Source organism: Ochotona princeps, chromosome 5 (assembly GCF_030435755.1).
Source record: "Ochotona princeps isolate mOchPri1 chromosome 5, mOchPri1.hap1, whole genome shotgun sequence".
In the NCBI taxonomy this organism is placed as follows: domain Eukaryota; kingdom Metazoa; phylum Chordata; class Mammalia; order Lagomorpha; family Ochotonidae; genus Ochotona; species Ochotona princeps.
Genome location: NC_080836.1, coordinates 25,279,666 through 25,294,817, shown reverse-complemented (window position 1 = coordinate 25,294,817; position 15,152 = coordinate 25,279,666). Strand labels below are relative to the sequence as shown.

At 34.9% G+C, this 15,152-nt stretch overlaps 1 protein-coding gene across 1 annotated transcript in view; it reads left to right on the top strand.

Moving 5' to 3' along the window:
• LRP1B (LDL receptor related protein 1B) overlaps positions 1 to 15,152 on the top strand; it is a 1,366,825-nt gene that overhangs the window by 688,045 nt on the left and 663,628 nt on the right. Inside the window, exons 16-17 of the mRNA XM_058664204.1 lie at positions 26 to 215; positions 7,183 to 7,305. Coding sequence (XP_058520187.1) covers positions 26 to 215; positions 7,183 to 7,305 — 313 coding nt within the window. The remainder of the gene's footprint in view (positions 1 to 25; positions 216 to 7,182; positions 7,306 to 15,152) is intronic.

Here is a 15,152-nt window from a genome sequence, read left to right as displayed (position 1 = left end):
TTCACAATGTGTTTATATTCTACAGATTGTTTACAGTGGGAAAGAGTTGAATCATCCTTTTGGACTGTCACATCATGGGAATTATGTGTTCTGGACTGATTATATGAATGGTTCCATTTTTCAACTAGATTTGATAACAAGTGAGGTAACGTTACTGAAGCACGAAAGACCACCCCTTTTTGGGCTTCAGATATATGATCCACGAAAACAACAAGGTACTGAAAGTTAAAACTGCTTTTGCATTTCCATATAAACACACTTCACTGCAGTTACTAAATGTTTTTATTTTGACCATGTTGAAGTTTTATGTCACAATATATCCATCCATTTTACAGTGAGTCAAATTGTAGGCATCATGATCAAAGATGTTTGTGTTGTAAGCGGCCTGAATAAGGAATCCTGGAAATTCTATTACAGTGAAGTAGTGAAGTTGAAGGCTTCCTGCAAATATTTAGTTTCTCATGTCATTTTAGCTGAAATAAGCAATGAGTTAAAGTAAAAAAAAAATGATTGAAATGTTTAGAAGAATAGCTACTTAGAGCTATAAATTATTTTTAATTTGAAAAGAATATGGGAAATATTTTAGAATAATTAATACAAAAACGGCTTTTCTATGTTTAAGTGTGTTTATCTAAGTTTCCATGTGTATTTTTTGAAAAGGTAATTGTTTTAACTAATGCAAAGTAAAGAAATTTACCACAATATTTATATCTTATTATAAAGTAGGATATTTTGTGTTTTATCTTTCCAGTTATGAATATTTATTATTCCTCCTATAAATAGCATTGTTCAGAACTTAAATGTTACACAAGGAAAGTTTATAGGTAAAATATGTGGTGCTTTTTTTAAATTTAGTCACTGTTTCCTTTTTATAGTGATATCCTTGTAAAAATTTAATGAGCGTACACGCCAGTACATTTGGAATGAATAAATTATATCCTGAATTTTCTAATGTACATTATACCAATAGAATATATTCAGGAGTTTCTTTAAAAAATATTTCAGCCAAATCAGAAATCTCACAGCAAATAATCTCATTCACAGGCTTCACATTTTTCCTACCATATTAAATTTACTTCATTGGCATAAAAATGCCATTTTATTAAATAGTGAAAGGGCATAAAATAAGAAATATCAATAGCTAATGAGGGATAAAATTATTTCTAAAGAGAATGTAAATGAAATAGCTATGGACAAGAAATAAAGAATAAAGGCAATTGCCTGGATATATTAAGGGTAAAGTTTTGAATGTGAACCCTTCATCCTTCCCTTACCACAATGGTAGTTTCCTTAACAGAACACAAAACTGTGAAGAGAAACCAGTCTTCTCTAGGATCTTGTTTTTAGAATTGTTATTCCCTCTAATTTCAAGGTCATTAGTTTCCTGGATGTCAGCACACCAGTCAATATGCAATCACATTTTCCTATTTCCTTCTCCTTCAAGACAGCTGTTCTTGAATGTCATTGCTGAATTTCTTCTAGCCAATATTCACAAGATTTTTAGGATCTTTTTATTTAAACTGCTAGTTACTGACTGAGTTAATTGGCTAAATGCAAAATATGTGGAGATAAGTATTCACAGACCTGTCTCCATCTGAATTTTTGGACTCATTATTAAAGATTTGAATCATGTTCATAAAAATGCTGTGAATGATAGATAGCTATTTGTTACACAAAACTGTAACTTGGAACAGTGCATTCTCAATAATTTATATTAGTTGGTACCACTATTTCTACACCTGAAGTCCTAGCATAGAATTATGTTTTTTAAGATTCATTTATTTTGGAAGTCTGAATTAAAGAGACAGGGAATGATTATTTAATCAGTACTTCACTTTCCAGATGATCAGGACGAAATCAGGCCTCATCCAAGAGCCGGTGGCTTCATTTGGGTCTTCCACAGGGATGTAAGGCCCCAGATACTTGGGTCTTCTTCAACTGCTATTTCCAATCCATTGCAGGGAGTTAGACCAGAGGTGGAGCATCTACAAGATGAATTGTCCCTCATGTATGTCAGATTCACAGGAAGCAGCTAAATCTGTTGTCTTGCCACACCAATCCTCAGTCTTATCATTAAGTTTACATAAATAGGAGCAGTATGGTAAAATGATACAACGCAAAGCACATGCCTTTCATAGAGGGCTGTACATGAATTTTAAAGGTGCTATTAACATTTAATTGTGAAAAACACTATCCTCACAGTGAGCTTTCATTTTTTTAAATTGAGGGAGGATTAAAAAGTAAATTTAGCCCTAATCATTTAACTCTTCATTAATGTTACTATAGAAATCATACTATATCTTAACAAGAGAATGCATTTAGCTAAACTGATTATTTATCACTACCTTTGATGAGTTTAATTGAGTGGCTTGAATTTTCTGCCAAATCTTTGTATTTTAAAAAGATTGTCGGACCTGGCGTGATGGCATAGTGGTTAAGGTCCTAGCCTAGCACGCGCCGGCATCCCATATGGGCTCCGGTTCTAATCCTGGCAGCCCCACTTCCCATCCAGCTCCCTGCTTGTGGCCTGGGGAAGCAGTTGAGGATGGCCCAAAGCTTTGGGACCCTGCACCCGCGGGAGACTTGGGAGAGGCTCCTGGCTTCGGATCGGCGAGCGCCGGCCATTGCGGCTGCTTGGGAAGTGAATCATCGGACGGATGGAAGATCTTCCTCTCTTGTCTCTCCTCTCTGTATATCTGCCTTTCCAATAAAAATAAATAAGTCTTTAAAAAAAAAAAAAAGATTGTCAGGAGCCCAGCACAGTAGCCTAGCGACTAAAGTCCCCACCTTATACGTGCCAGGATTCCATACAGGCACCATTTCTAATCCTGGCAGCCATGCTTCCCATCCAGCTCCCTGCCTGTGTCCTGGGAAGGCAGTCAAGGATGGCCCAAAGTCCTGGGACCCTGCACCTGCATGGGACACCCAGAAGAGTCTCCTGGCTCCTGGCTTCGGATCAGCACAGCTCCAGCCACTGCAGTCGTTTGGGGAGTGAATCAACAGACAGAAGATCTTCCTCTCTGTCTCTCCTCTGCTCTATATATCTGAGTTTCCAATAAAAATAAATGAAGTCATTTTAAAAAGATTATTGAGTACTAGTTAGAACTGAAGCTAACAATACAGCACAGAAAGAATGCTTTCTTAACACCTTTTAAATCAATAATAATTGACATTGGATTATGTTTTCTATTTAATATTTTTAGTATTTATTACATTTGCCAAGGAAGGAATTACAAAGAACAGGTGTTCACATGTGCGCATCTTCTCTTACTGTATTATACTTTGTCTCAGTGGTATTTCCCTTTGCAACTTTTAAACATTCATTTTAAATAAACATCTGGAAATATATAATTAGTGAAATATGAATGTTGACTGCATAGTGCCTGTTAGTCCTTTTTCTGTTTACAAAATTGTGAAAATAAGTAGGAAAACACCATCAGTTGTACCAATTTCTCACTGAATGATCTGAGCTCTTCTTACATAACCACAGTTTCATTGTCGTTCGGTCTGTCTTGCATACTTTTCCATTTTGCTGAGAGAGTTATAAGGTTATAAAATTTTATATGTAAACACAAGAGTTATAGGATTATAAGTTTTTATATGTAAACACAAGTGCATTTTTAAAGTAAAATTAGTATAATAAAAAGTAATTTTTAATTCATTTTGAAGGTTTTGCCAGACATCGGATCAAGAAGATCCTTAAAAGAATATTTTCCTTTTTAACTTACCTGTTTTTGAAATAATCACCATGGAAGAAACTAGCTAGACTCTTAATAGTTACATATGCACACATTGGTTTATGTAGCTTCAATGCAAGTCAAATGTAAACATTATCAATGAAAGAGAGGAGAGGTAAAAAAACTTATACTGACTTTGAAAATCAATTCCTCTAGAAAAAAAAATCAATTCATCTGTAGAGGAGCATACCAAAAAATGAAGATACATTATAATATGCACTTCTACTCCAAATTAAGAACTATAAATGAAACTGTCAAGTATATCTTGACCATAGGAGAGGATTCTGGACTATCTACCATTGTGTATTCCTACAATGTCATGTGACACTTAAATACCAGAATGATATACCTGTGACTGTTATAGCATTATAATAACATGGGGTGAAACAGTATGAGGGAAGGAAAATGGGGAATGGAAGAATAAATTCCTGAGCCTATAGAACTGTGTCATAAAAAATAAAAGTTAAAAAAGCAATCAATTTCTCTGCAATTATCCTAGGCTAACTCCATGACTCTGGTGTTAGTTCTCACCCTGATATTTATTCAACAATTTGGAATAAATGTGATGTCTGGCACATCTTCTAAAGCACTAACTTAAATATGTCTGCATTAGTAAGAAAACAGTGACTCTTCCTTAGATTTAAGAATTGTGAGGTTGGTACAGACTTCTAGCTCTTCACATATAAGAAAATACTGAAAAGTTTACACTGTAACCCCTCACAGCTGTAGGAAAAAGATTCCTTCACCCCACAGCTTTGAAGAAAATTCAAATCTAAAGAAGACAAACAGTGGGATTTTTTGTTTTTGTTGCTTAGGCGTATTCAGTTTTTTGTGAAATAAATAAACCAATATAATTAATTTTATCAGCAAATAATTAAGTATGCATTGAAATTTTAATAAAATCTTTTGAAATTTTATTGAGAGCCAGTGTGCCTTTATTATGGTTTTATAAATGTCAATAAAAACCTTCCATTTTCCCCCTGCAACCCATGACAATGCACATGGGTTTGATTCCCAGCTCCACTCCAAATTCTGGCTTCCTAGTAATATACACCCTGGAAATTCAGGTGACTTTTTAGATACTGGGTGTTTGCCCACCCAGTGAGAGCCTGATTACATTCCAGGCTCCTAACTTTATGCTGGCTGCGTCCCATTTGTTATGGGTATTTTGGTTGCAAATTCTGTTTCTGTCTGTCTGCTTTCCAGTACAATCTAAATAAATAATTTCAAAAAAAGTTTTAATTGGGAAACCAGTCAGTGCACCTCCTATTCGTGTTGGTAGATATAAATGCTTGAGTTTTGGAGTATTTCAGTGTGAATACTATTTTTCTGACACTAGATCAAGTGAGTCCAGATGAGTTAGACATCCCTGCAGAATTCGGCCAGCATCCAGTGAAAGGGCCTCATCTGACTCTTCCAATTGGCCTGGCTTGCTGTGTACTGATAATTTCTCCCAGTCAACAGATTGCTCATGCACCGGAAGTCCATCTGGCTGGCATTCAGCTTGAAGGAGACCTTGTTCCAAGCAAAGAACTTTGTAAAGAAAACATGAAATGATAACTTAAGTCTGAAAATACTACTTCTGTTTACACCACTCATGTGCTTCCCAGCTTGCTTCAGATTCTAAGATGAATAGGATAATTCTGTCTTTTGAGTTGAATTGCAGTAAGTTTAAGGATTGATGACAGCTGAAGGAACACAATGAAATGGTGCCAGTGCTGGGATATAGGAGGCTGGGTAGCTTATAGTTCTAAATTTAAATAACAGCAATTTATTTCTGAATATTCAAGTTTTAGATTCAACTAGAATGGTATTGAATTCTAGTTGGTGTTTTTATAATGTGTTTATACTATTGATTAAAGCATGTGAAATTCAACATATATTTCCCACATGAAAATACACCCTGATATTTGATTTTAGGTAATTTATGTCTTATTACTTAATTCTTTATAAATTAATTACTTCAAATAAATCAACTTAATTCTGTTAAATAATATTCAGTATAGTTACTAATTATACATTTCCATAGTCAAAATATTAACTTAAATATTAAAAATTTAATTAATTCCTAGACATACTGTGCACTTTGTAGAAAGAAGATTTGAGTGTCCCATACAATATTATGTTTTTCTCCCATAGTCAGGCATAAACTTGGTCTTTGAAGATTAGTTATATATATGCATCCTTGTTGAGAATAAAAAAAGCCTAAACTAAACTTAATCACACTTTAAGCTTAGAAATTAACACTGTACCTTGCATTATTAGCGTTTTTAGTTTTTAGTTTTATATTTTGCCACGAACATAGGAAATTACATTTATTCTTCAGAATAATGAAAAGCAGTGATAAAATACTTCAAGTCATTTCTTGATTTATAGGCACACAATGATAATTTGTGTATCTGTGTGGAATATTTATTGCCTTCCTTAGCTTTTCGTGATTTTTTTTTTGCTGCTTATTACTTTCTGCATATCCCCTGAAGCCCAGAATATAATAATATAATCTGCCACTTCAGTCGCATATTTGACATTTGCAGTTTGACTGCCAATATAAGCTTCATTATTTTCTTAGCTTATTGTGTGGGTCTGAGAAATTAAAATTATTTTGAAAATTTGAGTTAGACCTCCTTATCCAATAAAACAATTACTTATATGACACAGTATAAAATGACCCTGATCATAACATGCCAGTTGGATTTGCCAGCATTGTCAGTGTATAGTTCCTTTCCTAACTTTTCTTAAAAGATATCAGGAAAATCATCAATACTTGAATGTTGCCTATTCCTACCCACATCTATAGGAAGCGTCATCTCCAACCTCTTCAAAAACTTATTGTGTTATTGCAAGTCTTCGTGGCTAGTTCAAACAGGTTTACCGATACCTGTGTGAGTGCCTTTCATATTCCCAGTATTGAGGCCCTTTGTGTACCTCATAACTGCATCCACTCTGTAGGTCTTCGAGACAACTAGCAAGAGTGCTCATTGATGCAACTTGGGAGATACCTTGTGCTTGCATCACTCAGTGTTAATTTTTGACTGTATACCCTTTTCACGTGAGCAAAGAATATTCCACCACTGTTCCTAGTACTCATTCCAATAGCTAGTTGTCTTCTTTCAAGAGAATTGGGGTCTGAACCTGTAACTTTATCTTGGCCATTGACCACGGTACCATCTTTCCTCTGTCTTTTTTTCAAAACTTAACTCCACACAGACCTATAGCCCTTCCAAACAACATGAAAATTCCTCTTTCCTGTTAATATCTATTGATTTTAACATTATTTTTATGGTGATTCAACAATTGTGAATACAGTACCAAATGTATATTACCCATAGGATATATGTGTGCCTGCATTAAAAATTACTCATATCTAGCAAGAGTGTGAATCTGGAATCCCTATGCTTGGTTGGAATCTGACTTCACTGACACGTTCTCTTCCCTCCTCGTACAGGTGACAATATGTGCCGAGTAAATAATGGAGGCTGCAGTACTCTCTGCTTGGCTGTTCCCGACGGCAGAGTCTGTGCTTGTGCTGATAATCAACTTTTGGATGAGAATGGGACAACTTGTACATGTAAGTTACTTTCCTTCATCTCTTTCTTTATATGGCTCCTTGTGAAGACTAGAAGCAGGTGAAATCCAAGAAATTAAGAACAAATTTGGAAAAGAAAAATCAGATAATTATTCGGATATAATTATTTTCAAACTGTTTATGTTTAGCAATTAAATTCTAATATACAGATAATGAAACTGAATATGTTTAGCACAATATCATATTACTGCTGCAACAAAAAAGTGCAAAGAAGCAAATATTTCATGAAACTAACAATTTCACAATTAGCAGCTGCAATTTAGTGTGCATAACTATTGGCTAATTTGAGCGGTAAAAGAAAGCATAAAACTAAAAATCTATCAAATAGCTTCTAGGCCCGTTTATCTATTTGGTGATGAACAAGGCACAAGAAGATATTTTGGCAGTACTTACCAGTCTGTCAAAATGGTGAAGAGTTGACATTTCATCTCACATGTAAATACATTGAATAAACTGTGTCCTGACTCAAGGCATTCAAGAAGTAATGACTTTTATCTTCTTTCATATTGGATGGCTGATGATATTTTTAATGTGTTTTTATGGCACTTTGTTTTTTCACCACTGATGAGTCCTTCTGTAATTTGCCAGATGACCCAGTTTCAACCTTTGTGACATTTTACTTAGGCATTAGGAACATTACCACTGACTTTAAATTTCATGTCATTTTGTGCTTCAGTAATTTCAGATGTGTACCTAAGTACGCTTTTGGCTATTTTTTTTGCCTTCCTCAATCTCACTTATTATAATTCAGAATTTCTGGCTGGGAGTTGAATCAGCATGTAGAAGTTTCTCTTTAAAAATATCCTTTTAGAATCCTTTAGTTAGTTAACAGAATTTTTATTCGTCTTACTAGTTAATGCTCACTTTTTCACTACATCATCATTCTTGTACAAATTACTTCTCATTGATATTGGGCTATATGGGGGTATTTCTTATAGTGACTTCTTTAGTAATAGTATTCAGAATATTCCTATTATCTTACGTATTCAAATATGTCCATCTTGCTTTGTAAGGGAATCATAATTCTCTCATTATTAATTCGCGTTCCCAGCTCCTTGTTTTGGGCTTGCCCATTTCTGGCCATTGAAGGCCTTTAGAGCTAGAGCAGTGAGTTGGAGTACTTTTTCTCTTCCTTTAATTGTGTGTGCACCTGTGTGTGTTCCCTCCACACATAAAAATAACATGTTTAGCTTTAGTAAAATGACTTCTTTTGCCAATGCATTGGAATGATCCTGACATTTTGAAAATGGATTGTACCCACATCTACATACTCACACATGTCCCCTCTCAAAAAATTCAGAGGCATGGACTGTCGCATGGAAGGCACATTCTCCTTTGGTAGGCACAGACCTTCTAATACATACTTCAAGAGTGGAAGAGCAAAGGAATTAGCTGTACACATTTCAATTTCCAGCTTTATAATGTAGATGGAGTCCTCAATAAATCTTTTGTTTCAGTCCCATTGGCCTTGCAAGAAGTCAAATTCCCTTATCAAAGTGACAATATAATGATTAAGACAGCAAGCTCTCAGAGATCCTGTGAAAGTTCATCGTCATTCTTTGTTATTGTAAGAAATTGAAGAAAGCCTGTATTCACTAGATAATAATGTCTAGATGACATGTAGAGCTTGTCATTTTCTAATTAGTTGCTCGATTTCAATTATGTGAACTATCGTTACATGAATCAAAGTAGTGTGAATCATTGGGCTTCAGATCATGGCTCACATTAACTCCACTGTCTGCTTAAGAATTACACTTGATAGAGCTTGAAATCTGACAGGAAAGAGCTGGCGTGGATTGGCTCATGCCTCGCTGGGTGGGACACAAAGATTAATTACTCCTCACCATGGTGTTGAGGATTTTCCTGCACACCCCCCCCAAAAAAAAAGAATTACACTTGAATTAGTGCTTGCATTTAGATGCAAAAGTATGTATAGGTATTTATATACAATCCCTATTTATGTACATATAAAAATGTTATTGATTGGTAGGTAAAAACAGTACTTTAGAATACAGGAAAAAGATAAAAAGAGAGAAAAGCACTATGAATATTAAAGTGAGCTGGAATAAGTAGAAAAAGACTAAACTGAAATAATACAAATTAATAAAAATATTAAAAAATTCAAGTTGTAAATTGTGCAAGGATTTTGTCATTACTTTGAAAATTTGTTTCAATTTACATAAATTTCCTGCTTCTAGTAAATTCTGAAGGTTCATAACAAAAAATCAGGCAATTGCCTTTATATATACAAACTTTGTTCTTGCCTACATAGCAACTAAACTGAATGAAAGTCTCACTGGGGCTTCGTACTAATTTCAGCTTAACTCCTTCTCCTTGGAGTCAGCTTATGTGAGTCAGAGAAGAATTCCTCATATAGCCACGATAGATCAAACACTAATTTACCTTGTTGAGGGCATCACCACATGAATGGAAAATGTTTCTCACATCTGTGCAGAACTCCTTAGACAGAAAGTATGTGTTAACTGCTCACATGTGTTACTTGCTGACTATTCTGCCTCCTAGATGGCACAAAAGTCTGTCCCTCTTGGCTTCATTTCAGGATATCCACCAGTGTTTAAGTGCTGCAGTGAGAGAGGACACATTTAGTTGTGTTTTTCCATTAATGAGATGTGATTCTCTCACTTTCTCCAGAACCATACATGATATTTGAGCTCTGATCATTTCCAGTCTACTTCTATTTTGTTTATTTGAATTTTCTTCCAGCCCTATTATGTAGTTTTTCCTATGCCATAACTGCAAAACCACAAAAAACAAAAATTAAAATATATTCAGCAATTTCTTGAAAGCCACTCATGCAAATATCTTATAAGGAGCATTAGCTGAACACAAACTACAGTGGCACTTAGAGTTCAGACTGACAGGACTTCTTGTTTTAGTAGTCCAGACTATTATTAACTATCTCTGTATAAGTCAAAATTAGATAACTGGTTTGTTAGCAAGTACCATAAACAGTGCTGGTCACGATGTTGACATTTGATTAGTTATTATGGTTGTAAAAGTGATTATACACCTGGTAGGAGTTAGAGACAACATTTTCTGAAATTGTCATCTCTTTCTGCTGTCTGTAATAAATAGATGATTTAACCCAGTGCAATAAAACAGAAATCAGTGAAACACAGGAAGATGATTTTACATATACTTGTTACACTGAATAATGTTCAGTCAACAAAAATGTAAATTCTTATTTGGAAACTTGCTGTTGCACTTGACCACTTAAAGTTTTGCGAAATTGTTTGTGTCAATCAGCTTTCTTAGGTTCTCTTCAAGGGTGATGGGAAAAATAAGAGGAATAATGTAATAAATCATTCCTTGCAGATAACCCCAAGAGTGTTTCAACAAATTACTTCAATTCCTGTTTATGTAATGGTCAAGATTTCTTAAGGCTATGTTAGATTTAGTGTGCATATGACAAAATTAAACTACCAAAAAATCAGTGTGTCTGCCACTAATGTCTTAGTAGTGTTGATTTTTATGGTCTTCTGATTTAATTTGAAGTATGGTCTCAGCAAGTGAATTGGCTTCTATAGATGTAATGGTGTGATTTTAGTCTGACAAGTAAAACCAAGAGAGATGCTGCAACCACTGAGATACAGCCTTCCTTGTTTCAGTAGTCATTCACTTGACTTGATGTCAAATGAACAAAAAGCATATTGGCATTTACTCAGGGTTGACTAAACACCACTGATTTTTAAAATTAATTTGTAATACAATCTACTTAGAAAACACAATAGACAAATCTTTTCGTGCTATATGGTAGATTAAGACCGATTTCTTAATGCTGTACGTGGAGATAGTGAAGAATGAGAGCAAGATAGAAGTCTTTGTGAAACTTGTGGATCATGAGCACACCCTTTCACAACTAGAAATCTTTTCTGGTATAGCAGAATAGGATGGAAGTTAGTACCTATGAGAAAGGGGTAAAGCCTGGAGCACCAATTGTCAGGCAAGGTTCTTACAACATGTTTGTGGAGGAAAATCACAACATGCAAAATGAACAAATGAAGGCATAAATTATTCCCAAAAAAGTAAATTAGACTCCAGAAAAGTAGTAGTCACTTTAAAAAAAGAGAACAAAACTAGTTTGGTTGTGATTATGACGTAGGAGTTATTTAAACAGAACTCTCTTAGGAGAGTGACTTGAACATTGTGGAATCATTGGTTCTCCAGGAGTGGCATTGCAAAATTACCTGTCAGTGGCACTCTGTGAACTTTGTCACCCTTTGGATCACCAGATATATTTCTCTGTCAGACACAGTGCTCTACTATGGTAGGTCATATATTTGTTCAGCTGTGACAAGCCTTTTGTTCTAGGGTATGTGCAATCTAATGTGTAGTAAAAATTTAAGGCAGTAAGAAGTTGAGACGCCCCATCCAGATGAATATTTACAACCTTCCACACATAGGAACCCACAGAGGATTATGTACCAGTTAGGATGGCTGCTCAGAAGTCCACTCTCTATGAAATGAAAGGTCAGTCTGCCCTAACCTAAGAAGAAAAATCAAAACCCAGCACAGCATTTCTCACCGTTTTTCTTTGTAGAGGAAGGTTATATAAAGACTTCCAGCACACCATCACTCCATTTTCTTTTTTGTCCTTCCCTCTTTATATTAAAGCCAAAATAACATAGTAAAGCAATGATACTATTTTAAATAGTAACACTCAATGACAAGTTTCATTTATACAAATATTTATACATGTATTTCATATGTGTGTATATATGCATATTTATAAGTATATGTACATATATGATTGATTAAAAAGAAACCAAAAATCAAAAAATTAAATGCAGGTTGCATGTTCCCAAAGTTAAAAAGCAAATACTGTGTTAAACGAGTAAATTTGTCTTAATGTGAGATGTATACAGAGCAAAGAAAGACATTTTTTTTTTTTTGCCTCTAAAGAAATGCTGCTAGAACTAAGTTATACTTTTGATACAGTTGGCAACTAAATGTCAGTTGAGGAACCAGAAAACAAAAAGCTTAAAAATACTGTCCATTAAGTGTTGGAGAGGAAGAAGCAAGGTTAGAAAAAGAGACACTTATTCATGTGCCTTGCATCTTATTAAATCATGAGCATGAAAGGAGTCTAGTGACCAAGCTGAGATTCAAATTTAAGATGATTCCAAAGTAAAAATAAACTTGTGTTCCAGTAGGCTTTCCTTCTCCACTTAATTGTGACCTCAACATTAGCTCCGACAGGTATTTCTTTGATTAAGTAAAGATAATGATTCTGGAGTAAGTATTTTCCTTTATAGTATCATGGAGGCATGAGGAAACCACTGCTCTAACAGCAGATATCGTAGAATGTTTGATAACTGCTAGCTCCATGCCAGTCTTGTCATGATGCATGTTATTTTATTTTGACAATGGTAAAAGTAAAGGGTTATTTATTACTTTTGCAGTGTCTTATGGATGAGATCATATTGTAATGTTTTTACTAAAAGTGATCCTGGCAGTAGAATTGCAGGCTTTGTATCAGTTTTCAAATGTATGCTTGAAAACAGAACTGAGAAACAAAACTTGCTATTGCAACACTTGTTAATATACTGAAGGCAGTTGATGTCTATATTCAAATACCATGAGCTGTAGGAGTTCGATCACATGAAGTTTTTGAAAAAAATTATACACATTATTTTTTAACCACATGATCATTTTTATAGTATGTTTGTGTTGGAGAACCTTTTCCTCTGTGTTACTGTGAATGTAGCTGTCTTAATTTTCTTAAATTAATGGCATCCATAGTTTTGGATAATGAGAGGAGAAAATGAACAGCTGATCCTATTGAAGTGATACTCCTTTCCTGAAGGATCTATTTCATATAAGTGAAATTTTCATTAAAATAATGATAATTTATCTTAATTTCATTTTAAGAAAATAATTTTGAATATAAGCTTTTAATTCGATTTTATTGTAGAAAATTGTTTGCTCTATGTGTGACACTACTTTTGAGAATCAGTTCCAATGCACAAATTAAGTTTATAAAATAATCACATGCAGTGGATGTTTGGTGAGGGAATAATATACTTTTAAAATGCCAGCATCCCATATCAGAGGATCTGAGCTGGCGAGCTTCTTCTATACCTAAGCATTCCACTAACGTGTGTAGCAGAAAGCAGGTGATATATAAAATGATTAGTTCCCTGTCACATACATGAGAGAACCAAGTTCTGTTTTTGACTTCCAGAATTTGGGATCTTTCTCTCATCTCTCTGTTTCACGAACACACATAAAATTTAAAACAAGTCTTTTGTAAAATTTTTGGGAAAATACACAAACATTGATCTTTTTTATTTGTTTACAGAAATTATCTGTCTGTGTTATGCCAAATACATTATTTTCCTGTGAAACTTGGTGGGTAGCTTGGTCATAGCTCAGTGTCTGCAATAGGTAATGTTGCCATCCAATTCCACATCACTAGAACACTTCCAGGATATTTGAAATCATAAGCTGATATTTTAAACATTGTCTCATGCCATATTAGATGTTTCCTTGATAATGGGCATTCTCAGCTCAAAAGTAACCTGTCATATCATTTTAATTTCTGAGCAAACCTTATGTTCAACACTGGTAATTCATTATCTTTCTGATGTAACTGCTGGTAACATCTGAAAAGAATTTGGTTAAAATTGGAATCAACCAATCTCATTTGGTCTTGGATGCTTTGGAAATCAAAACTGAGCATCTGTATAATAAAGCAAAATTTTGCTGTGAATCAAAAAATAGTAAAAGCATAATTTTCAAATTTGAATGAATTCTTCTGGATCCTCCACTCCACCAAGTCATATGGGACCTTTGCTCCAGTTAGTCCTAGTGCATGCTTCCACCACAGTGAGTTTGTATCTCAACTGAAACACTAGCTTTGGAAACTCCTAATTTTAATAGTCTGGTTCAAAAAAAATTCCCAATTTTTCCCTGCAAAATTGGTCCAAATACAACCCATGCTGTGTATCATAAGAAGGCATTATATATCTTGTAAGACTTGAATTATGCAAGTATACTTGAAATACAATAACATTGACTGAAGCTACATTGTCTGAAGCTGCACTTCCAGCATAGGCCCCTCCAGTGAGCTGGGCTCCTCCGAAAGATCTTCACTGAGGTGAGGCCACCACCAGCAGTGTCCCCACCACCTACAACTGGCTCACCTACTTGCACCTTAAAAGTCAGGATTGGTGGCCCAAATGGCAAACATGGCAACTGGCAGGGCCACGGGCTCTGCTGTTGAGTAGAGCCAGCATTGGAGATTACAGCAGAGGGAGTGATGCTGAGCTCTGTAGGCTTGCCACTATTCAACAGGAGATTCAAGGCACCAGTCAGTACAGCAAGAGTTTGGCCTTTGCTCCTAAGAGAGCAGTTTTTCATTCAGGCATAAACCTATGTGAAGTTAAGGTCTGTGAGTGTCCCCATGAAGCCCTGAAATAGTGCAGAGCTGCAAATGGGTTAGTCTAATGAAGAAATTCAGGACAGGATAGAAAATCAGATCTCATGATCAAGTTGTCTTTGCAAAAAAAAAAAAAAAAAAATGGTGATTGGTAGTGGCAGTATAAAATGTAAAATCACCGAGTCCAATTGTCTTCTGCTTTGAATAGCTTTTTTGATTTTGCATTGCAGTGGAAGTGAGCATCCTGGCTATGTGGAAATTCAGTGAGATGGTAATGAAGTTGTGCTTAGATAGAGGTGGGATCTCTTTGAACAAGATTTTACAATGTTATTTTTTATGATTAGAATTAAGTGGTGTGCCTCCAAAAAGTAAAGCCATCAAACAATGAACTATTGTGTGTGTGTTTTTTTTTTTCATTTTAGCTAAT